Consider the following 17,244-nt stretch of genomic DNA (forward strand, 5'->3'; position numbering starts at 1 on the left):
GTGGTCAAAACCCTAATCTCAAGGTATATAATCAATCACTTAAACCTTTTGGATGATATCAAAATCATGATGATGATGATGTGTCATTGCAACCAAGATGAAGATCAATCTCCCTTGAGAATCAAAAACCCTAATTTGAACCACCATATCCTCAGATGATTAGTGATCCAATCCAATGAAACCCTAGCTTGCATCATGACCTCTTCATCTTCTGATCAAGACTTATGAGGATGACTTGCACAATGTAACCACATGATATGCAATATGCAATGCCTAATGACCTAGAAATGATATGCAATATGTTAAGCTAGTCCCAAGAGAGGAGGGCAAATTTTGAGGTGTTACAAGATTATCCTAGTCCAACCTTAAACCACATGACTTATTCTAGTCCTCAAGAGTTTCTTCTTGAGATTTCCAATATCAACAACTTAAGTTTTTACACAGGTCTAGCCCAACAACCTTATCCCAATCTTTTTAAAGGTTTATCATGCAACATTTAAGTCTATTACAACAACACTAGAGAACTAAGCTTTTGAATATACCAATTTAGCACAGTAACAAAAAAAACATAACTCTCAGATGAAGCTTTTTACTTTCTCAACACTAATGCAATTTTTAGTGAATAAAACTGATAATAGGATGAGAATGAGTAAGATATAAGAGTATATAATTTAGAAAAAATGTGATTTAGAAGTGAGAAAATTACTACTTTGTATAATAAAAAAATTAACCAAAAAATGCAACAATCCATGGGCCTAGATGTTGTCTAAATGACTAGGAAGATCAGCCTAATCGATTAGACTAAGTTGGAAAAAGAAAACCATAATCAGCTATGCAACTTAATTGATTAAAAATATTTCTAATATATTAAGAGGCAAACTCGCTCCTTAATCAATTAGATGAAAGGTATAATCGATTAGATAATGAGTTTAGTTTTCCTAATTGATCAGAATTGCTTCTTATTAGTTTAAGTATTTGCCAGGATTGGTGTTAAGAAGTTTTAAGAAAAAGATAAAGATTTTAAAGAGTTTTAGTGCATGTGTGCATCACATTAGCACTATAAGACTTACTATTTCTTAAATTATGTACATGCGATCAGTTTACAAGAAAAAAACTCTAAGCGCAAGATCAGACGAGCTTTCACATCTTCAATTTCTTTTGTTTGACTGCTTTGATTCTTTTTGCCTCAACAAAGAGAAACTTGAATACTTTGATTTGATATTTCTTCTTGATAGATGATATTTGTGACTTAACTTTTCTTTGCTCAATTGTCATCATCAAAATCTTTAGAAGACTTTAACTAGCACATCTCATATAACCACAAGATTTAAACACTATATTGAGCACATAACTAATAATTAATAATATTTCCCTCCACCAATGAAAAGCAGTGCCAAAATTTAGCATAATAACAATAGTCAACTCATTTGAGATTTTATTCTTTCTTTCAGCTTTACCATTCATTTCAGAGGAATATGTAGTAGCAGTTTCATATATAATTTCAAACGACTTACAAAATTCATTAAACATATTGGATTCATACTCTATGTATCTATCACTATGAAACCTCTTGATTTTTCTATTAAAATGATTCTCTATTTCAATAACAAATATCTTAAACATGTCAAAGCATCACCTTTATTTTTCATGAGATGCACATAAGTATAGTCATAACAACAGTCAATAAGATGATAAAATAGCATTTATACTTTTAGTTAAAGTTACATAAAGTTATATATATATATATATATATATATATATATATATATATATATATATATATATATATATATATATATATATATATATATATATATATATATATATATATATATATATATATATATAATGTATTAAATCTAAATGGCTAAGGTTCTCTAAAAACTAGTTTATGTGAGTTTTTCATTATTCTAGCTTTAATACAAAAAAAGCATTGTATGGCCTATTCATACACTTACGTGTCACATGTCACACTTTCTCAAATTGTAGCAAGTAATTTGTGAGCTATCAGGTTTCTTGGATGATGTGTTGCTTCCTTGGAGCTTGGCTCCTTGAAGGTAAGCATTCTTGTTGCAGTTAATTTTGTTGTTGTTTCTATTTATGTTATTGTTTTGATTTATATGTAGTTTGTTAGTTGGATTTATAGCATCACCCATAATTTTTTTTTTTAGTTTGAAACAATCAAGATTTCTTTTTTCTTTATCCTATTTCTTATATTCATATTCAATACGAATGGTGGTTATCACACTCTCTAAATAAAATTATCTAGTCTCATGTCTTAGAAGATTTTTGAAATCCTTCTAAGATGTGGAAAGTGTTTCAATGATAACAACTGTTTGAAATTTTTCATTTAAAATCATACCTTCAATGATGATTCCGTGTGTTATCTTCTAGATTCCAAAGATTATTCATCAAACGTCTTGTATTTAAGACAGCAACTCACAACATACATTTTTGCACCAACTCCCTCATTGTCATACTTCTCTTTTAGAGATTTCCAGATGTATTTGGAAGTCTTGTAGGCCTTAGAATAATCATATAACTCATCAGTTAGACCGTTTCGAACATAATATTTGTAAAGTAGTCATTCTCGTCCCATATAAATGTTTATTTAGTCGTTTTATATTTTTCAATTTTATCACTTGTTTCGTCCACGATTGTCGTTCTCTTAGTCAAGATAATGAGAACCTTCTCATTGTTAAGAAAATGAACATCTTTTGTTATCATTGTTTGAAGTGTTTTTCTTCAAACTTAAAAAGTTTGTTGAAATTAGAAACCACGAAACTCTTACCTATACTTTCTTAAATAAACATAGACATACCATAAAGAAATGTCTTAAAATTTTTGTTTTTGAATATCAAAAAGTTTTAAAAATCAATTTTTTTTCACTTAAAAAATTATTGATTGTGTTGTGTATTAGGTCACTCTCTTTAAAGTAGTTCACAATATTGTTCAAAATTTACAAGTAAATTATCAACAACAAAGTCTCCAAAATAAAACAACTCATTAAAACTGTACGATGTCTTATTGCACTATATGCACCATTCTAGAGTTCACCCTTAAATAATGGTCATTTACCATCAAAAATAATTTTTTGGATGACAAAAATTTCTCAAATGACAACTAATTCTCCCAAGATAATTTAAGAAATACTTAGAAAATATGACGAATAAAAAATGAAAGAAAACGAGGCTCCGGTAACTCAAGAGCTTAGAGAAACGAATAAGAAATAAAAAAACTCATAAACTTTTAGGAGATTTCTTAATGCACATCGTAACCTTACGAATTAATAAAACATATCGTAAAAATATAATAATATCTTCAGATTTTAGATATGTATCTAGGATGCACCCCAAATACATCAAAATCATATGCGGGTCGCGCTACCATTTTTGGCAAAAACATAGTCCAAAAATATATTTTCAAAATAAATCCAAAAATATTTTCTTCCGAAAACAATTCAACTTAAAACATGATCTCAACTACCTATCATTTGTGGCAACACTTCTACATCACTAAGAAAACTAATTAGTACATGATCTCAATATGTAAGAACACTTCTACCATCTCACTCAAAAAAAATACCTTTTTTTAAAAAAATATTTTTATTGTTGGAACTATTACCCTTTTTTTTTAATAGGGTGAGTCTCAAATAAAACATGTTTTTGGTGTGAACAAAGTATGTCCGAAAATATATTTTCGAAATTTAAAGGACATTTTTCAGATTTTCATAACTGTTTTTCCATCGTAGAGGGTGAGATAAGAAATTCCCAACTTTTTAAATGCTAATAGAGAAGTGACTTAAGATTTCTATTCACTGTGAGCATTTAACTTGACACCCCCCTCCCCACCCACCCCCACCACTTGAACCTGGACCCCCTCATTTCGTATGAATAGACAATATTGTCCCTGCAAAAAAAATTCACTAATTTTTAAAATTTACAGTTGCCGGGAGCGAATTTGATTTCTTTGGGACGATACTAGAAATTTTATCGCAAATTACAAAATTTATGTGATTTTGTACCAGAAAATTCAAATTTTTCGTTATTAATGAAAATATTTTAACCAGAAATTTCAAAATTACCGGTAAAAAATCACCTGAAAATTCCCGGAAATTTCAAAATTTTCGATAGTTATTAAAACTTTGTTTTTTACCGGAAATTTCAGAATTTCTAATAGTTAATATTTTTCTTAATAAATTTTTCCCTTCTTTTGTAGTGAAGTACAGAGGCATGCACGACACTATTGCAAGTAGAGAGATAGATAGGACGACAGACCATACTAGGGCTGTTGAGGCTAAGTCTTTCTAGATATGGGTTGGACGGGTGGTTCCAACCAGTTCACACTGGAAACGGTTGACTGAGCAGGATCAGTTTCGCGCACCTTGTAGCACTCGAAGTCGACTAATACAATACGTTGAGTAACCCATAGATGAGTGATCGGAAAAATAGCAAGTGTACTATTTTCACCGATGTAGTAATAGGGAGTTTATTTCCCAGTATCGATCTCGAGGATTGCGTAGGAATTACTTATTTCAATTCGATTCTATTCAAACAAAAAGATAATGGTTGGTTTGTTTTGGAATTGCGAATAGTGACACGAAGATAGTAAAAATAACTGATTAAGATAAAAGATGCTAGGGTAAGTGGTTGAGTTAGCCCGTTATGAATTTATCCCGATTTCCTTAATGCCTATGATACATTCAATCACCTAACCTCAGAATGTTCTTACTTAAGTCCTTAAGTGAGAAACTATTAAACTACCAATTCTTACTCAAATGTCCATTCAATTAATCATTGGTTTTAATCATACAATATATCAAGGTTTACGGTAATTTATGAAAGTTACTAGTCCTAGATGATGCATTCATAAACCCAATTGTGTGAAAACCCTACCAATCACAGTCCTGTAATTGGAAGTCATAGATTAATTTGTATTTGTCCGATACAAAAGCATAATAACATCACACAATTAAATTGAAAGACATAACATAGTAATCAAGGAATCATTGGTTCACATTCATAACATACGATAACATCAGGACCACCCCCTAGCATCAGGGGGTTTAGCCTCTCATAGTACTTAAAGAATTCATAAAGTAAAGATTAGACATTACAAAGAATTAGGAGAATTTGATCTTCAATGGTGGCTACCGTTGAATCTCGTCGTCTTCGAATCCGTTGTATTCGCTATCTTCTCCACTGTAATGCTTTCGTTCGTCTATCAAAAAGTCCTTTTTTCTTTCTCTTCCAAGCCTTCTTATAGTTTCAGATGCCTCCTCTCCAAGCAAAAGGTCCATACTGCCCTTAATGAGAAGAATCGGTTCACAATGCAAAATTAGGTTTTCCAGGCTGCGTGCAATCAACACGGCCGTGTGTGTACACACGGGCGCCCGTGTTTTTTCTCCTGCATTAATTAATTTCAGCATTTGTTACAGTAGCAACAACACGGGCCGTGTCCCTACACACGGGTGCCCGTGTAGATGCACTGTTTTAATCAACACGGCCGTGTGTGTACACACGGGTGCCCGTGTTGATCCCTGTTTTCTGCTTCGTCTTTTTCTCTGCTTGACCAACAACACGGCCGTGTGGTGGCACACGGGTGGCCGTGTTGACCTGCTGTTCTGTCATATTTTCGTCCTTCAGAGTGTCCCGAACTTCACCATTCTTGCTTTTGAACCTGGAACAATGACACTACCCAAACGAAGCATAAACGAGGTCTTTTTGACTTAAACTCGTAATCGAATGTAATGTAATACCAAACCAACAAAACTTGATACTTGACTCAAATGCAACTAAAAACAAACATAAATCTTACCAGAGTGATGAAAATACGTCGGATTAACGGCGGGAATTCAATGGAAATGGTGACCGATCACAACCCCAAACTTGTCTCATTGCTTGTCCTCAAGTGATGTATTGAGTCCAAACAAAGGTCACCTCCGAATTCGTTTTCCACAATGCAACCTAGTCTTTCACCATTTGTGTTCTTCCTTTCCAATCGAGTTTCAGGTCTCTCCAATTCAGGCAGTTTACCATATTTCCACATCAGAAACCTCTTCACCTGCAAGCTTTTCACTCACTCACAATATCTCTCGGGGTTAGGTGTGTACACTCACAGCACAGTATACAGTATCAGACTCTTAACTTTGAACACATTCTAATGTCATTACCACAGCAGATTTCACACACTTTTTGAGGTCTTTTTAGGTTGTAACGGGGCTTGGGTACGGTGGGATAAACAAAAAATGGGTAACAAAGGGTTTTGAACTCGGTAATCATATTGTGTACTTTTTCTTCTTTTCCTGTGCATCACATATATTTTTGGGGTAAAAACTCTTTTGACTCTTTTTCTACTCAACTTTCCGAGCATTTCATATCTGTTGGACTCTAAGGTCTCAGCAAGTGCAATTTTTTTTCTTTTCTTATTTTTTTTTTTTTTTTCTTTCCGAGCCTTTCATATCTCTAAGGTCTCGGCAAGTGCATTTTTTTTTTCTTTTCTTATTTTTTTTTTTTCTTATAAAGGACATACATACTGTTTTTCTTTTTGTATGATCTCATCTTATGCACTTGCCTTCCCTTTCAAATTTTTCACCCCAAACTTATTTTCATTGCACATCTTGCAATTCACACAATCATACCGAGTTATGACACAAAAGGGAATGGATAATTAAAAGTTAACAGGGGGTTTACGATGAATAATGGTTAAACGTTAACATGGGGTTTACAACGAATCAAATGGCTAAGGCTCAACGGGGTTTACGAAGGGAAACATACATATAGGGATGGCTAGAAAGGCCCTGGCTAAACAAACAACTTGCCTCAGTGTGTGTTGTCATGCTGTGACGTGTCAACAGAACATACGCAAAATCAGAGTGATAAAGTCATACCTGGCTGAACTCTCATGTTGATATTTCGTGTTTGGCTTTTTGTGATCTCACCATGTTGGTTAGCTTGCAAGCTCTGAAGTCTCTTCGTATTATGTGGTTCTTTCCTGACTTGGTCTTTCCATACCGCTCTCTTGGTCTAGTGTCACCAAATTGTGTCCGACTTTACCTTCTCATGGTTGCATCAACTTCCGGGGTGCCATATCAGAATAAGTATGAGGGGTGTCATTCATCCACTACCATTGATCCCGGATTCGTCCAACCATTTCTCATCACTCTGTACACACAAGTAAACAACGAAAACAAACAAAAACAAAAGCGATGGAAATAAAACATGAAAGGAAAACCCCCCCACACCTGAACTAAACATTGACCTCAATGTTTAAATCCAGATACTAAGGGGACTCACAGCGACTACTGTTGGTTTAATGCACTTGTGTAATTTCCTTCCACTTGGAGGTGTTTATGACTTTGCCCTTTTAATTCTCCTCCTCCCCTACACAAAATTTTAGCACACACCAAAAAATAAAAACGAAATAAATTAGAAATCAAACGCGTGGGTTGCCTCCCACGAAGCGCTTCGTTTAACGTCGCATGGCTCGACGGTTCATTTCCCTGATCATGGGGGGTATTTCAGGTTCAAAACCTTGTTGCACCTCTTGTCTACAACACGGAAATTGTCTCTTTTATCAGTGTGGACTCCTTTGTACCACGATTCCTTTTTAACTATCCTTTCAGTGTTAGGAATCTTTCCATTTCGGGTGGCTACTGGCAGTGGTGAGCCTTTGATAGTATTCAATGTCTTGATTAAGCCTACTTGATACTGAGATTTTGTATTTTCTTCCATCTCCTGATTTTCAATAGCATTCAATGTTATTTCCTTGTTGTGAACTTTCAAGGTTAGCGTGCACTCATCCATGTCGAGCTTGCATCGACTCGTCTTCATGAAAGGTCGACCCAGAATAATGGTTGCCTCATTGTCTTCAGGTATGTCTAGGATTACAAAATCAACTGGGAAAGTCAAGTCCGCTATTGTTACCAGCACATCTGCAGCTATACCATATGCATCTTTCCTTGAGTGATCTGCAAACTTCAGATTGGTCTTTATATCACTAATATTTTTAATACCCAACCTGTGATAGACCGATAATGGCATCAGGTTCACACTGGCTCCCGAATCTATTAGTACCTTTTTGAAGGTTCTTTCTTTGATTGTGCACGGTACTGTGACGGTTCCTGGATCCTTTTGTTTGTTAGGAATGTTATGCTCCAGGGAGTTTGCATTATATTGTTCCTTACCAGATACCTATTCTTCAGTGGTTGGTTTCTTTTCAGCCATTACCTCTTCCACGAATTTCTTGTACATGGGCATCCTTTCAAGTGCTTCAAACAAAGTCATATGACCCTCAATCCTTTTAAACATTTTTATGAATTTCTCGAAGTCTGACTCACTAGGTTCCTTCTTTGTCACTCTCTGAGGGTAGGGCAACTTAATCACCGGTTTAGTTCCTTTTGTAGTTTCTTCTTTAGTCGGCTCGCTCGGTGATATAATTTTTTTCTTCTTAGCAACCTCTTTCTCTGTCGTCGTGACAATGTTAACATTCTCCTGACCTCTCGGATTTTGCACTGTTTCACTTGGTAGGGAACCTGGTGTTCTAGAACTTGACAGTTGTTGTGCTATCTGCCCCAGCTGAACTTCGAGATTCCTTAGGGAGGCTGTGGTGTTTTTCTGATTGTTTCTAGTCTCTTCTTCAAATTGCATATTTTGAGCTGCCATCTTTTCAATTGCAATCTCCCAATCTGCCTTCTGAGGTACCTGTTGCTGATCTTTCCAAGAGAAATTAGGATGATTTTTCCACCCCGGATTATATGTATTTGAATAGGGATTATTCTGCCTCAGGTAATTTATAGCTTGCACTTGTTCTGCGGTTGCAACACAATGCATGGCAAAGTGTGGTCCACTACAAATTTCACAAATCATGGTCGGAACCGGCTGAACTTGAGCAACAGTCTGGGTACCTAAATTCATAGCTTTCAATCTCCTTTCAACCTCAGCAGCAATCTGGTCTTCCATTTTCACTACCTGATTTGCTAATTTCAAGTCAATTTTTCCCTCCGGCTGATTTACAGTACGGTCATACAATTCCAAATGCTCATTTGCTGCAATAGCTTCGATGATTTTTTTGATACTGGTTGCTGTAGAAAAATTAGACGAGCCACCAGCAGCTGTATCAATGAGTTGCTTAGTTCTCATCTTCAGCCCATTCACAAAATTCTGCATTTGTTCAGTTTCATCCAGATTATGTGTAGGACATGCAACTAAACATCTTTTGAATCTTTTGTAGGCATCTCCAAGTGTCTCTCCTTCTTTCTGTTTAAAATTCACAATGTCATACCTCTTACGGATATACACAGAAGCAGGAAAATACTCATTCAAGAATGCTGTTTCCATTTGTTGCCATGTAGTAATGCTTCCTGCAGGTAGGGAATAAAACCATTCCTCAGCGTCCTCAGATAACGTGAATGGAAACATGACCAATCTCTTTGCTTCCTCAGAATGCCCATCAATTTTCAATGATGTAGTCATAGTCAGAAACCTCTGCAGATGCTTGTTTGCATCCTCATTGATCTTTCCTGCAAAAGGTTTGCTTTCTAACTGGCGGATAGTAGACGGGTGCAACTGGAAGTGAGCAACATTAACAGGTTGATTCACAATGGTCAACCGCACTGCTGGATTATTCTGTCTGCCATAGTCACCTAAAAGTCTTTCTGGTGGAGGTGGGTCTGCAGCCATATTAACAGTGTCTGGATGGGAATCTGTGTTTGACTCAGATTTTTCGGAGTGAACAGAAGCTGGTGTTCTCGGTGTGTCCGGTTCTTCGCTGTCAGAGTTTGCCAGTTTCTTTCTTCTAGCTTCTCTGAGCTTTGCCCGCAATGTTCTCTCTGGTTCTGCGTCAAAATGAAAATCAGCTGAGGACTTACCTCGCATAAACAAGTTAGACAAAGACTAAAATTGAATAACAAAATTGTCACAGATAAAATTTTGGTTGGCGAGCAACAAAATTTCGATAGAATGAAAATTAAAATATGTAGTTTGGCAATCCCCGGCAACGGCGCCAAAAACTTGATCGGAAAAATAGCAAGTGTACTATTTTCACCGATGTAGTAATAGGGAGTTTATTTCCCAGTATCGATCTCGAGGATTGCGTAGGAATTACTTATTTCAATTCGATTCTATTCAAACAAAAAGATAATGGTTGGTTTGTTTTGGAATTGCGAATAGTGACACGAAGATAGTAAAAATAACTGATTAAGATAAAAGATGCTAGGGTAAGTGGTTGAGTTAGCCCGTTATGAATTTATCCCGATTTCCTTAATGCCTATGATACATTCAATCACCTAACCTCAGAATGTTCTTACTTAAGTCCTTAAGTGAGAAACTATTAAACTACCAATTCTTACTCAAATGTCCATTCAATTAATCATTGGTTTTAATCATACAATATATCAAGGTTTACGGTAATTTATGAAAGTTACTAGTCCTAGATGATGCATTCATAAACCCAATTGTGTGAAAACCCTACCAATCACAGTCCTGTAATTGGAATTCATAGATTAATTTGTATTTGTCCGATACAAAAGCATAATAACATCACACAATTAAATTGAAAGACATAACATAGTAATCAAGGAATCATTGGTTCACATTCATAACATACGATAACATCAGGACCACCCCCTAGCATCAGGGGGTTTAGCCTCTCATAGTACTTAAAGAATTCATAAAGTAAAGATTAGACATTACAAAGAATTAGGAGAATTTGATCTTCAATGGTGGCTACCGTTGAATCTCGCCGTCTTCGAATCCGTTGTATTCGCTATCTTCTCCACTGTAATGCTTTCGTTCGTCTATCAAAAAGTCCTTTTTTCTTTCTCTTCCAAGCCTTCTTATAGTTTCAGATGCCTCCTCTCCAAGCAAAAGGTCCATACTGCCCTTAATGAGAAGAATCGGTTCACAATGCAAAATTAGGTTTTCCAGGCTGCGTGCAATCAACACGGCCGTGTGTGTACACACGGGCGCCCGTGTTTTTTCTCCTGCATTAATTAATTTCAGCATTTGTTACAGTAGCAACAACACGGGCCGTGTCCCTACACACGGGTGCCCGTGTAGATGCACTGTTTTAATCAACACGGCCGTGTGTGTACACACGGGTGCCCGTGTTGATCCCTGTTTTCTGCTTCGTCTTTTTCTCTGCTTGACCAACAACACGGCCGTGTGGTGGCACACGGGTGGCCGTGTTGACCTGCTGTTCTGTCATATTTTCGTCCTTCAGAGTGTCCCGAACTTCACCATTCTTGCTTTTGAACCTGGAACAATGACACTACCCAAACGAAGCATAAACGAGGTCTTTTTGACTTAAACTCGTAATCGAATGTAATGTAATACCAAACCAACAAAACTTGATACTTGACTCAAATGCAACTAAAAACAAACATAAATCTTACCAGAGTGATGAAAATACGTCGGATTAACGGCGGGAATTCAATGGAAATGGTGACCGATCAATGAGGTGGTCCAGCCAGATACTGTTGTTGCAGATGAGCATCTGTTATTGTTAACGCAAAGGTTACAACTCCTTCTACCGAGTTCTCTGTGCACACTGATGGAGGATTCTCTGGAGGACCAATTAACTTATCGATGCTTATAGAGTATGTTGGCCATGTGACATATCGACTATGGCAGGGAGAGGTATATATCTTTTATGTTTAACTTTAATTTGTTTATTATTGTGCCATGGAAGCTAATTGCTATTTTTTTTAATTTGTTTGTTACATGACCGTATCCCACTGAAGGTGACATCGCACAAGTCGAAGCTGAAGGACTTCCCGAAGATTCCGTTGTCTGAGGAGGTGAGACAGATTGTACGTGACTTCGAGCTCCTTGATTTTGCCCACTGCTCCCTCACCATGCTACACACTCCACTACTTACTTCTTTTATTGAGAGATGCAACAAAGAGACATCTTCATTTCATCTTCCGATTGGGGAGATGACTATCACTCTGGATGATATCTCCTCATTGTTCCATCTCTCCATCCGGTGGCAGATTATGGACGACTCTTGTTCTTAGCCCGTCGCTTGCATGTATGATTGTTGCACGAGATTTGGGAGTTCCTGAGGAGGTTGTTCAGAAGGAGTTTTCCATCAATCGAGGTGCTCACCTTTGAATGTCTTGGCTTTAGGAAAGGTACGACAAGCTTGTTGCGACTCAGAGTTATGTGGTTGCTGCTAGGGTGTACATGTTATATCTAGTAGCATGTACTATCTTTGCAGACAAGTCATGTGTTTATATTGACGCCCGATACGTGTGCCTATTCAGTAGCCTCGACGTTACCAGTTGGGCTTGAGGTGTGTTGTGTTGACCGTTTTATATACAACATTTGGAGTGGCGATAATATTTGAGACTAGACAACTCGTTGTTTATTTGAGTTGATTACAGGTATACTTGAAAATATTAATTGTTGTTGATTTATTATTTAAATGTTACGAATAACATTTCTTAATTATTATTTGTTGTGTTTATGTTTTGACATCTGTGTTAGATATTCGTATTTCCCCATCATCTGTGACATGAGGGTGCAATATTTCTTAGTGGGGTCCCCACGGGCGAGGAGATGGAGGGGCATACAGTCACATCCCAATGGTGTTACTGAGTACAAGAGGAGGCTCAATGCCCTGACTGTAGATGATGTCATCTAGACATCATACACTGATCATAGAGTCCACAGAGAGTTCAATGAGTCTTCATTATATTCAGGTTATATGCGATGAGAGACCATGGTTGATAGACACTTGCCTAAGAGGTGTCTGCAGCAATATGATTATGTTCAAAACATCCCACAATCAGTTTTGGATATACCATCTACTGACATTTATCGGTGGTTTCAGAGTATCTTCGTCAGTTCTGGTCATGTCATTAGAGATCAAGCAGTTAGGATTTAACATCCCTCGTAGTGTGAGGATGGTTACTTAGAGAGTTACCTCACTGTATCACACTTTCACATCATCTCACTTGTTGAGCATACAGATGATGTTGGGTCTTCTGATGTTCGGGTACTTGTCGATTGCGTGTCACTGCCGCCTCCCACAACTGATGTCGATGACCAGTAACACCTCCAAATGATTACGATTATTATGGATAACCTCATGGGTTTGGCAAACTCAAATGACAAGGTTTATACTGGATTATCTCGGGTTGCACACATAGCCTGTGGTGGGCCTATTTAGACATCTTTTGTATATTATGTATTATTTGTATATTACTCCGACATCTTTATCAGAATTTTTTATTAAATAATATTTTAGATCTCCCATTGATCCAACATCAACATAAACTAACATTTGACAATGGATTACTTAACTTACACATAACTTAAAAAATGATCATAAATAAGAAAACCTAGACACTACCAGATGATTATGGATGTTTCATCATCTTAATTATGTCGTATATGGACCTTGAAGTTTTAGCATCTAACTCGATTAACCCATTTGTTAACCTAAAGTGGTCTTTACATATCTTTCACATCTTCATCGTTCTTCAACTCAATAAGGTTGTATTTCACTCTCCCGTTAGTATCAATTCAATCTTCACGAAACTCAATCTTTCCCACCTTTCTATTTTCAATGAGACAATAAATCATTCAACTTAGACGTCAAGGCAGCGAGAGATATGGTGTCATCCGAAAGCCGAAACTCTACGAGAGGTGAAACTTCGTTGAAGTAAACTTCTACCTTAATCAAAAATTGAGGAAGAAATATTTTTTGAGATGTTTTTATCAAACAACAGGTAACCCCTCTATTTATACAATTTTGCATTTACTCTTGACCCACAACCCCTCTATTTATACAACTTTGCATTTACTCTTGACCCACAAAAATTGTCGGTGCAATCACAGTCATCCTAAATTGTCGGCAAAATTTTAAGTGTTTAAAATTTCAAACAAATATAATTACCAAAAATTTCACTGAGTTTAAATTTCCAGTATAAAAAGGTAAATTTGGAATTTCCGAAATCATTTTCAACTTCTCAGAAATTTCAAAATTTCTGATACACCGAAAATTTACAATACAGTAGAAATTTTGATTGTCTATTTTGAAAGGAAATTTTATTCAAATTTCTCATTCACCGTGAAGGTATTAACATTAAATATTAATGCAATATCAATAATTGTTCCAACAAGAATAGCATTTTAGGAAGAAAAACAATCCTTGCTTAAAATTTCCACAAATATAAACGATTGCACATTTTTTTATTAAATGGGACAAAATAAATATGCATACATAAACTATTATTACGTTGGTTTAACATGCTAATCCAATGTAACCAAAATAAAAACCAAACCAAGCACAATACAAGCTGCGCCATAAACAGTTAATAATGTATGGCAACTTCTAATTATTTAAACCTTATTGTTTTATTTTTATATATGTAGGCAATACCAAAGTAGCAGTGATCAAATACATCTTGTGCATGAATCAAATACATCTTGTGCATGAAGATTTTGGTGTTGTTCTAGGCAAGAAGATACTCACTGTTTCTCCAGTGGCCTTGTTCTTGAAACCATATGCTCTGTTTTCTGTTCACAGAAGAAATTTTTTGACATGTTATGTCAAATTCTGGTGACTAATTTTCAGTAACAAGAATGACGATCATCCTAGAATTGGTTGGAAAGAAGATAACGGCGACAAAAAATATTTGTAAGAATTTAAGATGCAACTGACCTGCTCTGTATGTGGCAAATATTTCCCGTCGAATGTCAATACCACACGTTCCTTCCCATCAACTCCTTTAATTTTGTCAACCGAGCAGAAAAAATCTATCGCCGACATGCTAAACATAAAATAAACAAATACATAAATAACAGGAAAGAAAATCTTGGAAGTTAATATTTATAGAAAAACACATTCATGCCATTTATTAAGCATGTCCTATTTTATCACCTGTAAGATCAATCTCAGAAATCTTCTAAAATTACAATGATTATGCGGTTTATTAGAAGTATGATATGCTCATTTGATATGCATAAAATAACCTATTTATTTGAAATAAGAAGGCTTTAAGCCTTGAACTACTTCCAATTTTTTCACATAGCCACAATATTTGGAATTTTCGATGGAGTGAAACAACAGTATGATTGATGAATCATGTCACTCTGTCATAAATTTAGCAGAGAGAAGAAAAAAAACTTCTGTTTGTATATGAAATTAAAAATAGAAATAAGCCAAGATATATAATGATCTCTCTGTATGTTCATGGTTATCATATATGTGGGAACATTTTCTGAACTCGCTTAATAATTAATACTAAGATGATGAATCAAGGCCTTTTTTAGCACATCTTAAGCACTAATCATGCAGGGCAAGTATTTATCTAATTCATACTCACATTTAGGCTCTATTTAGGTAAACTATTAATTAAGTACTTATAGTACAAGCACTTTTCATATAAATGCATATCTATAACAAAAGATAACATAAAATCAAACTGCTTTATATAAGTTATAAGCGCTTTTCATAAACTATCCTCAAGAGCTTATGTAAATAAGCTGATATAGGCATGTCATGCCATAAGTTGTTCCCATATGCTCTCCCAAACAATCTCAATAGTCTTTATACTAGTAAATAAATTCAAATAAGTCAATCCAAATAGGCTAATCTAATTCACCTTTACTCTTCAACCACCGAAATATTTTATATTTAGTTACATTCACCGGTCTTAGATAGGTCTAAGACTCTAAATCGGACCTAGATCATCATTCATCAACCTCTACTTCCCAGGCATCAGGTTTCATTTTCAAATTCATGTCATGTGAATCACCTCAAGAAATCTGCAGATATATGATTTACACATGAATCTCATTGAAGAGACTTTTTATTCTGCACAAGCAGAACTTGCTCACCAAGTATTTCTCCAGTTAGGCTATGTTTGTATATCATTAAATGAACGGAGCAGAATGGAACGGAGCGGTATAGAACGAAATGAAAATTTCATTCTATTGTTTAGATATTTTAGGGTAGAGCAAGACAAATTTTTCATTCCGCCAAAATCAGAGGGGAAGAAATATGATGCTAATTGATGAAATGAAATTCATATCACTCCATTCTCCTCCGCTCCATCCAATTTTAATTAATCTAAAAAATAGAACCTCATTCCATATTATTCTATTCCGGTCCATTTTGCAATAACATACTTCCATATAATAATAACAACTCCAAGCTTGAAATTCAAGAAATAGCATATCAAGCACCAAACCATATATAGTAATTGATTATCACATGTTCGAGAAAATGATGTTTGTATAAACGAAAACTTACATCCCATCGCCATACTCCTCGTTGATAATTTCTTTGATGCTCTCACCAAAATGCATAACAGCTTCATTCAACCTAAGAAACACAAGATGAGCAAAACCCACAAAACATTAACCCTAACCCTAGTTTTCAATTTTAGGGATTTTATTAGTTTTCATAACAAATCTTAATTGGTAATTGGGGTCGTGAAGAGTACCGGTAAATAGTGGGGTCTTGGATGATATTAGGGTCATAAGACCTCAAAGGAGGTTTCATCATCTCATCGACAAGCTGTTTGGGCAGGTCGGGCAGTGCTGCCTGGAGTTTAGGGGCAGTTTCAGGTTTGAGCTGCGCTTGTCTTCTGAGAAGCTGAGCAACATAGACATTGGTGAGTCCTGTTTCATCTGCTAACTGAGTATAAGACTTACCACTTTGCTGCTTCAAATGTTGAAGTTGTGACACAATGCTTGCTTTGTTCTGTTCCATTTTGATGTTTGATACTATCAGATCAGATGAAGTGGTGAATTTATATGAGACGAGTTCTTGTCGTATGGTATCATGTCACGTACTCTATTATTAAGTGGGTGGATATCCTAAAAAAGAAAAGAAATCTAGTAATTTGTTTAGCCGACGCAAGAAACAAGCAAGATTGATGACTAGCAGCCACATTCATCATAATCTTAACCACTATTTTATCAATCAAGGTCTTATGGAATCATGCCATGTCTCTTACTTTGTTAAGTAAAGTGAATTCCACTCACCTTGATTTTTAAGAAGCTATACCCTACTAGCGCGAGAAATGGAATAGTACACTGAATGTTTAAATAGTGAATGATCTCTAAATCGTAGGGATTGAGATATTTATAACTACGATTTATGAGTCAAGTTATGTGTGAAGAATCGATTTCATCCGACTGTTTGGCTATGGTGTGAGAATTAGAAGACTTGTTCCTCCGTAAGAATAGGAAGAACAATTTCTTCCTTGGAGAAATGACAATAATCACT

The 17,244-nt window shown here is 35.7% G+C and overlaps 1 protein-coding gene across 1 annotated transcript; it reads right to left on the reverse strand.

The window, feature by feature from the left end:
* Nucleotides 1-14,167: 14,167 nt before the first annotated feature.
* LOC127092153 (cyanate hydratase) lies at nt 14,168-16,916 on the reverse strand. The gene is made up of 4 exons (XM_051030970.1): nt 16,457-16,916; nt 16,264-16,335; nt 14,671-14,779; nt 14,168-14,525 (listed from the first exon to the last, which is right to left on the reverse strand). The coding sequence occupies exons 1-4, from the start codon at nt 16,723-16,725 to the stop codon at nt 14,478-14,480; spliced, it is 498 nt and encodes a 165-aa protein (XP_050886927.1). The 5' UTR covers nt 16,726-16,916; the 3' UTR covers nt 14,168-14,477.
* Nucleotides 16,917-17,244: the final 328 nt, after the last annotated feature.

The sequence above is a fragment of the Lathyrus oleraceus genome, chromosome 6 (genome assembly GCF_024323335.1).
Source record: "Lathyrus oleraceus cultivar Zhongwan6 chromosome 6, CAAS_Psat_ZW6_1.0, whole genome shotgun sequence".
NCBI classification, from domain to species: Eukaryota; Viridiplantae; Streptophyta; class Magnoliopsida; order Fabales; family Fabaceae; genus Lathyrus; species Lathyrus oleraceus.

Bases quoted from the DNA above. Each gene is read 5' to 3' on its own strand.
- LOC127092153 (XM_051030970.1), bottom strand. From the start codon at position 16,725: ATGGAACAGAACAAAGCAAGCATTGTGTCACAACTTCAACATTTGAAG. The intron at 16,336-16,456 runs GTACTCTTCACG...TGTGTTTCTTAG, and splicing joins CAAGACCCCACTATTTACCG to GTTGAATGAAGCTGTTATGC. The intron at 14,780-16,263 runs GTAAGTTTTCGT...TTTTATGTTTAG, and splicing joins GAGGAGTATGGCGATGGGAT to CATGTCGGCGATAGATTTTT.